The sequence below is a fragment of the Pan paniscus genome, chromosome 5 (assembly GCF_029289425.2).
Source record: "Pan paniscus chromosome 5, NHGRI_mPanPan1-v2.0_pri, whole genome shotgun sequence".
Taxonomy (NCBI): Eukaryota; Metazoa; Chordata; class Mammalia; order Primates; family Hominidae; genus Pan; species Pan paniscus.
The window spans coordinates 183,658,800-183,671,575 of record NC_073254.2 but is presented as its reverse complement, the minus strand read 5'-3'; the positions used below and the strand labels follow the sequence as shown (position 1 = coordinate 183,671,575).

General features: G+C 38.0%; 1 protein-coding gene across 5 annotated transcripts in view; it reads right to left on the bottom strand.

Moving 5' to 3' along the window:
• The window catches only part of QKI (QKI, KH domain containing RNA binding), a 159,008-nt gene that overhangs the window by 84,511 nt on the left and 61,721 nt on the right, over positions 1–12,776 (bottom strand). For all 5 annotated transcript variants that reach the window (XM_034963217.4, XM_034963218.4, XM_034963214.4 and 2 more), the window contains exon 3: positions 10,357–10,473. In XM_034963217.4, coding sequence (XP_034819108.1) covers positions 10,357–10,473 — 117 coding nt within the window. The remainder of the gene's footprint in view (positions 1–10,356; positions 10,474–12,776) is intronic.

The following is a 12,776-nucleotide window of genomic DNA, read 5'->3' as shown; positions in this document are numbered from 1 at the left end:
CACGATCCTGCTTCTACAATTCTATCCAAACATAAACTAGCAACTTCAAGAAACACTTTTCAACACAGCACTATACCTTTTCATAACGGCAAAAAAAAAAAAACGAATAAAGGCTATTCTTTATACACTCCCATTAAATGACCACAATATACTATTAAGTGAAAATAAATAATAAAGGTATTAAAAAGTGCTGAGAGTATAATAATCTATGAAGAGTGAGAAATTATACACACATACACACACAAAACTGTTACGTAACTGTTTATGTTAAAAAAAAAAAAAAGAAAAGAAATGGAAGGATAAACCAAAAACTAAAAATAAAAAATCTACCCAAACAGCAAGGGAGGACTAGGTAAATAAATGGGCCTGAGATGAAAGCCATACTTTATAAAAATTCTCTGCTTTGCATATTTTGCTTTGGAACCATGTAAATATTTTAAGGTAGAAAACAGGAAAATATTTTATGCAATTTCCACAACTAGAAAATCAAGTGCAACAAATGAACCTAACCATGGATCTATATACTAGCACAACTGTTACATAGTAAAAATTATTCCAGCTGCTTTAGGAGATGGTAACTTGTATCTAGTGGATATACCCTCAAAATAGTAAGAGCTCAGTGTAAAATTGTCACCAACTGTATCACTGGTAGTAGTGGGTATAGTTATTCTGAGGCTGCTTTGTATTCCTTTTTTGAAATAAAGCAAATGAATCATTATTTTGTGTCACTAGGAACCAGAATTTTCAGTGAGAAAAGAAGATACAGATAGAAGATTAAATAAAAACATTATAGTCCTAAATTTAATGAGAATGAGCTTGTGAAAATATTCGTGTGTATTTCACAGCTCTGAAAAGCCTACAATAATGAGAATCACTAGAGCCCAGACTATAATCTCTGCACTATTTCTTTCTCTCTCTTTTTTTTTTTTTGTCACTTTTTGTTAACAAAGCTTCCCTAAAAAATTGGCTGATTCCAAGTCTGAGGAAGAATTCTCACAAGAGTGCAGACTATCATATCACACTACACTAGACGGCAAAGTTACTATTCCCATCTACTAGGATTATGTTGAAAAGATTTAGAAGTCAATGTGAAGAAGTCCCTCCAATGGCCAAACAACTTGAGCGCCAGTTAAAAATAATATCTTCAATGAACAGAAACATATAAAACTGTTTAAATGCATTCGTAGTGATACCCAAAGGCGGGGGGCAGGGAAACACTCATTCTTTCAGTCTGGAGGATTCCTGGGAACCAATTCACTATTTAAAAACTAGCAAATAAAGAATTAAACATTTATTCCGCCTTTCTGATAAAAACTGTATCTAGCTAATATGAATGAAGAAACAGAATATAGCTATTCTGTAACTCCCACTGAAAAAAAGGACCTAGAAAACAATCAACAATGATTGCTAAAATCACAAAGAGGAAATGAGACTTTATGTACTACCATCAAAACACTAGTTATGAAATATTCTTTCAAAAAAGAACAGAAATGAGAAACAGAAGGTGGGAGAGCTGAATTTAACTAAACCTTTGTCATTACCAATTTACAAGAAATATGGGGAACAGAGATAAATGTTAAACACCACCATGAAGATGCCACCAGCAAAATCCACGGGAATTCAAGACAAATCACCCAGTGAAGCCAAGAAAGAGAAATGGAGGTTTGGGAAGTGGCTTAAGAGATCTATCAATTACAATGTAGATGACCCTCATTTGTATGCTCATTAAAACAAATTATTTTAAAAGCATATTAATGAGACACCAGAGAAACTATTAACACTGACAACATATTTGAGGATAAATAATTTTCTAGATATTAAAACACAAACACGTTATCATTAGAGTTCTTCTATTTTAGAGATAGCTAATAAAATATTTACAGTTGAAATTATATGTCTGAATTTGCTTCTAAAATAATCTGGGAGGCAAAAGGTGAAGTGAGGCAATGGGGAATGAGAGAGTTCCCTCTTGAAAGGAGAGAGGCAATGCTGACCCTGGGTGATGGGTAAATTAGAGTTCACTACACTACTTGTCTTTCCATTGCTTAAAATTTTGCATAATGAAAACGTAAAAAAAAAAACTATATCCATGCTAGAGCTTGCCAGAGAGCTAAGTATTCAACAAGATCGATAAAACAGGCTGTTTGGAACCCTACTTGTACTTGATGTCATGCCACCAATTGCCAAAGCCACTCTGGTGTATCAATCACAAGACTGAATTAATTTCTCTCTTTCAAAGTGTTGACACAGCAGTAACATATTTCATAAGAATAAAATCTTGTAAGTTCCCCCACCCAAAAATTCAAGGAAATTTATTTTTGCATATCACTATGAATGCTGCCTTGAAATGTCCTTTAAGTGTACTTTCCTATCACCTAGCACAGTCTTAGGCATAAAGCTCTACTATTTGGTGAACTGACATAGGACAGGATACAGAGTTGCAGGAAAAAAATGCTGATTATAAAGCAGCAAATATAATATGATCCACTTAATATACCGTACGTGTACATATGCATAACTGCATGAAGAACAATCTACAAGACATACCAAACTATAAACAAGGGTAGTGTCTAAACTAATGGAATGTCAGGAGCCTTTAATTTTCTTGAGACCCTCTAGGACTTTCTCACTTTTCTAAAAATATAACATATTGACCAATTAAAATATATTTTAAGCATAACAAATAGAGCTAAGAAATCTCTGCTATAAGAGATACTTAACAATTTGTAATGTATATGAAAAGCATCACGTAAAAGAAGTTATTAAATGCTCTACCTAAACAAGTCCTGCAAAACAAAATTCAAGAATTCCACCTATGTCTGCAATTATACAGTATGACTCTAATAACATTTCATAAGTCATGCTCCACAAAACACTGTAGTTCTTCAAGGAGTTATAGGGACATCTTCAAAAAAGAAGAGACTATGGCCAAATACATTTGGGAAACAAATATTAAGTTAAAAACTATTACCAATTTATTTCAAAGCCCACATTCTGACAAGAATGATTTGTACAACTGAATTTGAATATCCAGTGAGAGATGGAAGTTTCTATATTGTGTACTCTTTAGGTAGAAATGAGCAACTGGGTGGGTTACTACCCTTCTTTAAGCCTCCATTTCCGTTGGAAGACTGTAACTCTTTTCCAAGGTTGTCCCATGGTCTGAACATGATGCAGCACAGATAGTAAAAGTGGCTGATACCATCTAGCCCAAGCTTGTCCAACCCCCGGTCCATAGGCCGCATGCGGCCCAGGAAGGCTTTGAATGTGGCCCCACACAAATTCATAAACTTTCTTAAAACATGAGGTTTTTGTTTGTTTGTTTGTTTGTTTTTAGCTCATCAGCTATTGTTAGTGTATTTTATGTGTAGCCCATGACAATTTGTCACCTTCCAATGTGGTCCAGGGAAGCCAAAAGATTGGACACCCCTGCTCTAGCCACTGTTATTAGCAGCCCTGGAATGGCTAGAAGAAGAATGCACATCCCTTCATTTTGAGCAAAGAACTCGAACTGGAATTGCTAAGTCTTTGCACATTTCCAGATGATGCAACATCTGACTGACACGGCTTTGATAAACTGCATACATTTCACCCATCAACACAATGGGAGAGAAGGACTGAAAAAGGAGGTGAGAAGGAGGAACCCACAAGCATGGCTACTTATTCTCCTCTTGTTTATGAGAAGGGAGATCTCAGAAGAGCTGACAAATTGCAGACGGGTAAGACAAAACCACAAATGGTGTCCCCTACAATGACCATGCATATATATACCCAAAGGGTGAACTTCAATGTACTACTTGTCACTCCACAACAATTTGCCAAGTACCTAATTACGTGCAAAACACTGTTCTGTTTTAATGGCTTACATGTTCTCATTTGCTACATTAGAACCAGCTGACTCCCACCTGTTTCTAAAGGTGGACCATGCCTCCTAGCATGAATACATTTCTTTCACAGCCCTGGATACGGCCTCTGCAACCTCAAGTGAAACACCATAATTACTTTCTTTTCCTAAAATTCATCCTCTAGTCTACACCATACCATACTGAATGCACCCGATCTCATCTAAAATTACTCCTCTAGCATTTGTAATCTGCTCAAGTATATAGATTTCCATTAAGTACATGGGATTAAATCCTCTAGGGAGAATTCCTGAAAAAATCAAAGGAATGATAGTATGATATTGTGATTTATGATGAAATAAATACATTTGGTCTTTGTTTCCTGGCACAAATCTCCTAAAACCCCTGAATCTCCCAAGTAATACAGGCATACCTCCTTTTATTGTACTTCACATATACTGCATTTTTCCAAATTGAAGGCTTATGGCAATCCTGCATCAAACAAATCTTGTGGCACCATTTTTCCAACACCATGTGCTCAATTCGTGTCTCCAAGCCACGTTTTGGTAATTCTCACAATATTTCAAACTTTTACATTACTATTATTATTATGTCTGCCATAGTGACCTGTAGATAGTAATCTTTGAAATTACTACTGTAATTGTTCTGGGGCACAGCAAACCATGCCCATATAAGACAGTGAACTTAAGTGACAAGTACTGTGTGTGTCTGGACTGCTAATGGAAAACTTTCATAGCTAGAGAGAAGTCAATGCCTGGCTTCAAACCTTCCAAAGACAGGCTGATTCTCTTGTTAGGGGCTAATGCAACTGGTGACTTTATGTTGAAGCAAATGCTGATTGACCATTCCAAAAATACTAGGGCCCTTAAAAATTATGCTAAATGGGACAGGTGCAGTGGCTCACACCTGTAATCCTAGCACTTTGGAAGGCCAAGGTGGGCAGATCACTTGAGGCCAGGAGTTCGAGACTAGCCTGGCCAACACGGCAAAATCGCATCTCTACTAAAAATACAAAAAATTAGCTGGGTGTGGTGGTGCATGCCTGTAACCCCAGCTACTCAGCAGGCTGAGGCATGACTGCTCGAACCCAGAAGGCGGAGGTTGCAGTGACCTGAGATTGCACCACTACACACCAGCCTGGGCGGCAGAGTGAGACTCTGTCTTAAAAAGAAAAAGAAAAGAAAAAAAAAGGCTAATGTACCCTGCCTGTGCTCTACAATTGGAACAACAAAGCCTGGATGTCAGCAGAGAAAGGTTTATTGAATATTTTAAGCCTACTGTTGAGACATATTGCTCAGAAAAAGAGATTCCTTTCCAAATATTACTGCTCATTGTCAATCCACCTGGTAACCCAAAATCTCTGGTAGAGACGTACAAGGAGATGAATGTTGTTTTCACTCCTGCTAACACAACATTCATTCTGTAGCCCATGGATCAAGGAGTAATTTAGACTTTCAAGCCTTATTATTTAAGAAATGTCTTTCATAGGCCTATAGCTGCCACAGATAGTGATTCCTCTGATAAATCTGGGCAAAGTATATTGAAAACCTCCTGGAAAGGAATCACCATTCTCAATGCCATTAAGAACATTCATGATTCATGGAGAGAGGTCAAAATATCAACATTAGCAGGAGTCTGGAAAAAGTTAATTCCAACCCTCAAGGATGACTCTGAGGGGTTTAGGAGTATGATGGAGGAAGAAACTGCAGATGGCGGTGGAAAGAGCAAGAGAACTAGAATTAGAAGTGTAGCCTGAAGATGTGACTGAATTGCTGCAACTGCATGATCAAACTTGATCAGGAGTTGCTTCTTATGGATGAGCAGAGAAAGTGATTTCTTGAGATGAAATGTATTTGTAGTGAAGATACAGTGAACACTGTTGAAATGACAATAAAAAATTCAGAATATTACATAAACTTAGTTTATAAAGCAACAGCAAATGTTCTGTGGGTAAAATGCTATCAAAAAGCACTGCATGCTACAGAGACATCTTTGTGAAAGGAAGAGCAAATCCATGAGGCAAACTTCGTTGTTCTTATTTTAAGCAATCGTCACAGTCACCCCAACCATTGGCAACCACCACCCTGATCAGTCAGCAGCCATCAACATGCCATCAACATCCAGGCAAGGCCTTCCACCAGCAAAAGATTAAAACTCTCTGAAGGCTCAGATGATCATTAGCATTTTTCAGCAATAAAGTATTTTTAAACTAAGGTATGTATATTTTTTAGACATAATGCTGTTACAAATTTAATAGACTATAGTATGGTATAAACATAACTTTTATATGCACTAGGAAACTAAAAAAATGTGTGACTAGCTTTATCGCAATGTTCCCTCATTGTGGTGGTCTGGAACCTGTTTGTGTCTTTCTGTATAATGAAGTGACAAATGGGTGGGGGCCCTGGATAGTCTCAAGATCAAGGCTGATTCCAGAGAAACCCTAACCAAGTATACAGAGGGCTGAGACTTTCAGCCTCATTCCCCAACCTCTAAGGAAGGGAGAAAGGCTGAATGTTGAGTCAATCACCAATGGCCAATGATGAACATCAGTCATGCCTACATAATGAAACCTCCATAAAAAAACAGAAGAACGGGGTTTGGAGAGATTCCAAATAGCTGAACACATGGATGCACCTGGAGGGTGGCACACTGGAGAAGGGATGGGAGCTCTGAGCCCCTTCCCACATGTCTTGCCCTATGCATCTTTTCCATCTGCTGTTCGTCGGTATCCTTTGTAATATCCTTTATAATAAATAAGTAAAGTGCTTCCCTGAGTTCTGTGAACTACTCTAGCAAATTAATTGAACCCGACGAGGGACTTGCAAAAAAAAACATTTACAGCTGGTCAGTCAAAAGCACAGGTCATCACTGGGGCTTGTAACTGGCATCTGAAGTGGAGACAGTCTTAGGGGACTGAGCCCTCAGCCTGTGGTATGTGACATTATTCCCAGTTTTGAATTGAATTAGAGGACATTCAGATGGTGTTTTCTGGAGATTTGGTTTGTGGGGAGAAACCCTCACAACATCTGGGGTCACAAGTGTACTGGGTGGTGTGTGAAATGGTAGTCAAAGTTTCTAATACTCAATATTCAAGTTGTTCTAGTATGTCTGAAGTTATCACTCTTAGAAATGGTTTATAATTAGAAAATAATGTACCACAGAATAGAACTCAGACTTCAGTTTGTTTTTCTTTTTTCCCCCGAGACAGAGTCTCGTTCTGTCACCCAAGCTGGAGTGCAGTGGCACACAATCATAGTTCACTGTTGCCTCAACTCCTGGGCTCAAGCATCCTCTCTCCTCAGCCTACCTAGCAGCTGGGACTACAGGTGCACGCCACCACACCTGGCTAATTATTTTTTAAGTTTTATTGTAGAGATGGGGGTCTCACTATGTTGACCATGTTGGTCTTCAACTCCTGGGATCCTCCTGCCTCAGCCTCCCAAAGTGCTGAGATTACAGGTGTGAGCCACTGTGCCCAGCCTAGTTTCAAATTTGACTGCCACATTTTGGCGTGTGACCTTTGGCAAATTACTCAACCTCCCCAAGGCTTTGGTCTCTTCATTTACAAAATAGCTGGTACAGATAAGAAGTTCATAATAGTTTTCAAGTCCTGGTTCCATGATCTTAACTAGTACCATTCCACTGGGTATTTATGCACTAAATCAATGCTGTTGAGCCCATCAATAATGCTGAAATAATAACAATCCAAGAAAATGAAAACTAAAGTGGCATATTAACTTACTTGCTAAAAACCAGCAGCTTAGAATAATATAGTACTAACTTCCCCAAAGCATTAGAAGTACATAGCATTTACAATTTTCTTTATTTAACCAACCTTTTCGGGGAACATGAGGGAAGGTACACCTAAGCCTTTCATTTATTACCTGAACTAGTCACTCCTTTCACAGGTATTTTTTTCAAGTGCCTGCACTCTGTGCCAGGTACTCACCAAACACCAAGGAAATTAATACTCCATAGAATAGCCATGGTAGGCTCTCACTGAGTTTACCAGTGTAGGGAAGGATTCAGACCAGCACACACCATTCCCATCGTAGCATTTTTTGTTAAAAGTAAAACAGGCAATCAGTATATACACACGTATATATATACACATTATATATATCACACACACATATATATACACACACATGTCTATATATACATGGACAACTCTGTAGAAAAGTTTAAAGCAAATGGCTTTTCCTCTTGAACTCCTGAAATACATCTCAATGAGCTATCTTTATTACTTACATCAATACTTCTTTTTGTTTCCATCTCTTTTCATGTTCTTTACCAAATGGCCAAGCATTCCATTCTGACTTTACTTTTATTATAAACACTTATAAGAGTGCAACAGTATAATCACACAGTTATATGCTCTAATGCTCATTGTCTGTGAGGGCTTCAAACAGTAAGCAAGGTGAGTGGGGGGCCATTACTGCAGAATTCACAGAAACTCAGAAGCAGGGAAAAAGGGGTTTTGTTAACTGGCTGACAGAATAGCCTAACTGATGAATATATACTAATCTTTTTATACAGAGTTATATATCTGTCAGTTGTCAAGACTTCATTCATTGTCCACAGGCAATTAAACTAGTATTACTTAGTGACCACATAATCCTAAGTCCAAACATGAGAACCAAAACTTCATGGCAACATTCATTTGAAAAGATTATCACTCAACTGATTCAAAATATGCACATTTTTTTAAGATTCTAATAAAAAAATTTAATACATCTAAAATTGCTTAAGGAGAACTCACAGACTCCCATGAACATATCTTTAAACACAGCTGACAAGGAATACATTATAATAAGATTTTTAAATAATCAATATTATGAGAACTTTTTGCCCAAATTTCTTGGCTACTAAATCATTGATGAGGAGCAAAAATGAATGAGATCCAGTCAGCTTACGTGAGGGCTTAAAAGACATGAGGCGGAGGGCTCAGAAAACAAGTTTATCAGATACCCTGTGGGTTTGGTATTCATTCCGTAAGTTCCACAAAGCGATTCAGTGTACTGGTCTAACACAGCTAACCACGCACTATTCCTAGATAGCCCCTTCAAGTCAATGGAAAGAAAGGAAGGAAGGAAGGAAGGAAGAGAGAGAGAGAGAGAGAAGGAGACAGACAGACAGACAGACAGACCAAACCTTCCTAAAACACTTTTAATCTTTGGCCATCAAAATCTATTTTTTTAAATCCGTCAATTTTTACAAGAATTGAAATTCAAAACTATCCTGCCTCACAGTATTGCTGGGTAAGACAAACTAGGTAAATAAAATCTTCCTAACAATAATATTTAGATAGTTGGGTCTTTACTAATTAAACCAGCAAAAGAAGAAATGGCAGGAGAAAAAAACCCACAGAAACAGAAACAATATACTTTAAAATGTAAAATCAACACAAAATGTTGATGAAACCCAAAGTGTATCTCATATGGCTAGTGATAGCCTTCCTTTTAATAGATTTCTGTCTTCTAACTCTCCCAGTGATCTGACATACATCCAAAGTTATTTGACCATTCTTATTTAAATCTCATCAAAAGAAATATTTCAGATTTTTCAAAACTTTTATATACTTTTACACACATTACAGTCTGACTAATTTCCAAACTGGCAGCTTCCCAAAAGTAAATGACAAAGGAAGGTAACATGATGAACTGATATTTTAATTTGCTAAGTAAAAAATGATAATTAACAAGGGAAAATCGCCAGGCATGGTGGCTCACACCTATAATCCCAGACCTTTCGGAGGCTGAGGTGGGTGGATCACGAGGTCAGGAGTTCGAGACCAGACTGACCAACATGGTGAAACCCCATCTCTACTAAAAATACAAAAATTAGCTGGGCATGGTGGCGTGCGCCTGTAATCCCAGCTACTCAGGAGCCTGAGGCAGGAGAATCACTTGAACACAGAAAGCGGAGGCTGCAGTGAGCCAAGATTGCACCACTGCACTCCAGCCTGGGTGACATAGCGAGACTCCGTCTCAAAAATAACAAACAAAGAAAAAAAGAAAAACAAGGGAAAATCATGACAACACCTTTAAAAAGTTTAAAAGTTCCTGACATGGAACATAGTGGGGTTTTTTGTTTGTTCGTTTTTGAGACAGAGCTTTACTCCTGTTGCCCAGGCTGGAGTGCAGTGGCACAATCTGCAATCTCTGCCTCCCGGGTTCAAGCAATTCTCCTGCCTCAGCCTCCTGAGTAGCTGGGATTACAGGCGCCCGCCACCACGCCCGGCTAATTTTTGTATTTTTTTTAGTAAAGACAGGGTTTCACCATGTTGGCTAGGGTGGTCTCAAACTCCTGACCTCAGACGATCCGCCTGCCTCGGCCTCCCAAAGTGCTGGGATTACAGAAATGAGCCACCGCGCCCGGCCTGGAATATAGTGTTTTAAGCACAAAAAAATCTGGAAATTTTATTATTACGATGTAAAAGTTTAGTAAGTTACTCACATAAAGACTTAGTCCATTTTCAAGGACTTACCTTTTTTTTATCCCTCATTGAGCCTTTGCCTCGGACCATGATTTTACATCCGGTTTCTGCTTCAAGTTGTTTGGCTGTAAGTCCTCTAGGTCCAAGGATTCTCCCAACAAAATTAAACTGAGAAAAAAAAAAAAGGATCACTATACATTATTCACTTGCTGGAACTTACAGCTCTTAAAATATAAAGTATATCTACATTTACTTACTGAAGTTAAATGTCTTTTTAATACTAAGTTGAAATAAAATCTAGAGCCCTTATGAATTTCTTGCTAAGTCTCAGGTCTAATTACAATAGCTCATCGTTTAGCATTACATTTTCACAAGTATTAACACAAACTATGAACTGGGAACAGTATACAGCTAGAACAGATACAACTGTCCATCAACAAATAACCTAAAACAGAGAGTATTAAAGAGTTTGACAAAATATTAGATGCCAGCCAAGAATACAAGTCCCTTCCACAAAATGTCCAACTGTCTCTTTGTCATGACAGTGTTGAAGAAATTGTTAGGGACTGCCCTTTCTACCAAAATCCTTTGGGGAAAGTCCTCTTTTATTTACCTAAGAAAAATTATACTTTCTCCAGAAGCAACTGTTCAGAAATATGTTACGAAAACTATGGGTTGGCTACACTAAATGTGTCTTAAGAGTACATATTCCTTTCTACCTTTAACTTATAAGAAACCTAAACTCTGAATATCACTAAATAGGCCAGTGATATCAATAATTGTATAAATTAAAAACTGTACAATAAAAAAATAAAAAATTACCATCCCTCAACAGAAATTCCTAATATTCATATATACAAGTTATTTCTTTAAAGCCAATAGGAAAAACGGGCTAAATCGTGAAAAGTAAATTTTCCTCATTTGCATGTTATCTGCATAAAGGCCAAAATATAAGAGTTTGCTATCAGTTCCACAAAATTCCACAGGTGGTTTTCATTTACTTATTCAATCAAATAGGTACTGACTCTTATGCATATGGTCTCCTACTTTTTTCTTGCATTTATCCAACTTTTAGTATATCATTACATAAAAGTAACGTGCTAGAAAATCCACTGCCGTCAGGGCTTAAGAAGCTGGGTACTTCTGGTATCATCTGTACTCCACTGGCTCTCATTTTGCATTGCCGCACCTTAGAAAATTGATTCTCAAATGAAAGGTGGTAGGTAGTACGCCTGTATCATTCGAAGAAAGCCTCCGAGGGGATTTTCATACATCTTATTTCACCCTCTGTTGAGACTCACAGACTCATCTATAAGCACTTAATTTAGCTCTTCAAGATCCTAGATTCTGAAATCTGCTAATAGCTCTTTATATTCAAATAAAGTCCCTTATCTTTGCCCAGTGCTTCAGTATATAGTAATTTTACCTCTTTACCCAACCTAAACCCCCACCATGATCCATTTTAACAAAGTACTTCCAATTTAGAAACTCATCAACTTAACGGTCCTACATCTCCAATTTAAATAAACTCAAGTAGTATACTACGGTTATGTGCTTAAACTCTGAGAGCACACAGATTCTAGCTGGTATCCAAGCTCAAATATGAAAACAGTAATCAGGAATCTGAAAATTGGCCAGGCGCAGTGGCTCACACCTGTAATCCCAACACTTTGGGAGGCCGAGACGGGGTGGATCACTTGAGGACAGGCGTTCAAGACCAGCCTGGCCAACATGGTGAAACCCCATCTCTACTAAAAATACAAAACTTAGCCGGGCTTGGTGGTGCATGCTTGTAATTCCAGCTACCTGGGTGGCCGAGGCATGAGAATCAGTTGAACCCAGGAGGTGGAGGTTGCCGTGAGCTGAAATCATGCCTCTGCACTACAGCCTGGGCAATAAAGCGAGACTCTGTCTCAAAACAAAACAAAACAAAACAAAACAAAAACAGGAATCTGAAAATCACATCAAATAAGCCTCAATTACAGAATGGGGATAATACTATCTGATAGAGCTATAGTGATGATGGCATGTACAGATATATATGTGTATAGCACAATACATACACAAGGTCCAGTAAAAAGTTTGCCATATAGTTCACAATAGCCTACCAAGTCTAATACAAATCCTTTGCTTAAAACCTCAGGCTCTTACTCTTAATTAAGCTTGGAATGTCATTTCTAGAAGGAGATGTGATCAGCAGCAAATTTGCCCTACAGAACTCCAGAGAGACTGGACACTCAGACACTGAGTTTTGCAGAAAACAAGAATGAAAAGGTGGAGCTAATACACAGAACAAGCGACCATCACTGCCCACAGAACAGCAAAGGCCAGGCTTCTGACTTGTAGGTAATGGGCTAGTTTTTTCTCTAGAAAAATTGAAATAACCCACGAAAAGAATTCTGTGTTCCATTATATGACTTCCACCTCAAAGACTAGCACTTTAGGGGGTCATCCCAAATTAAGGTTGGCAG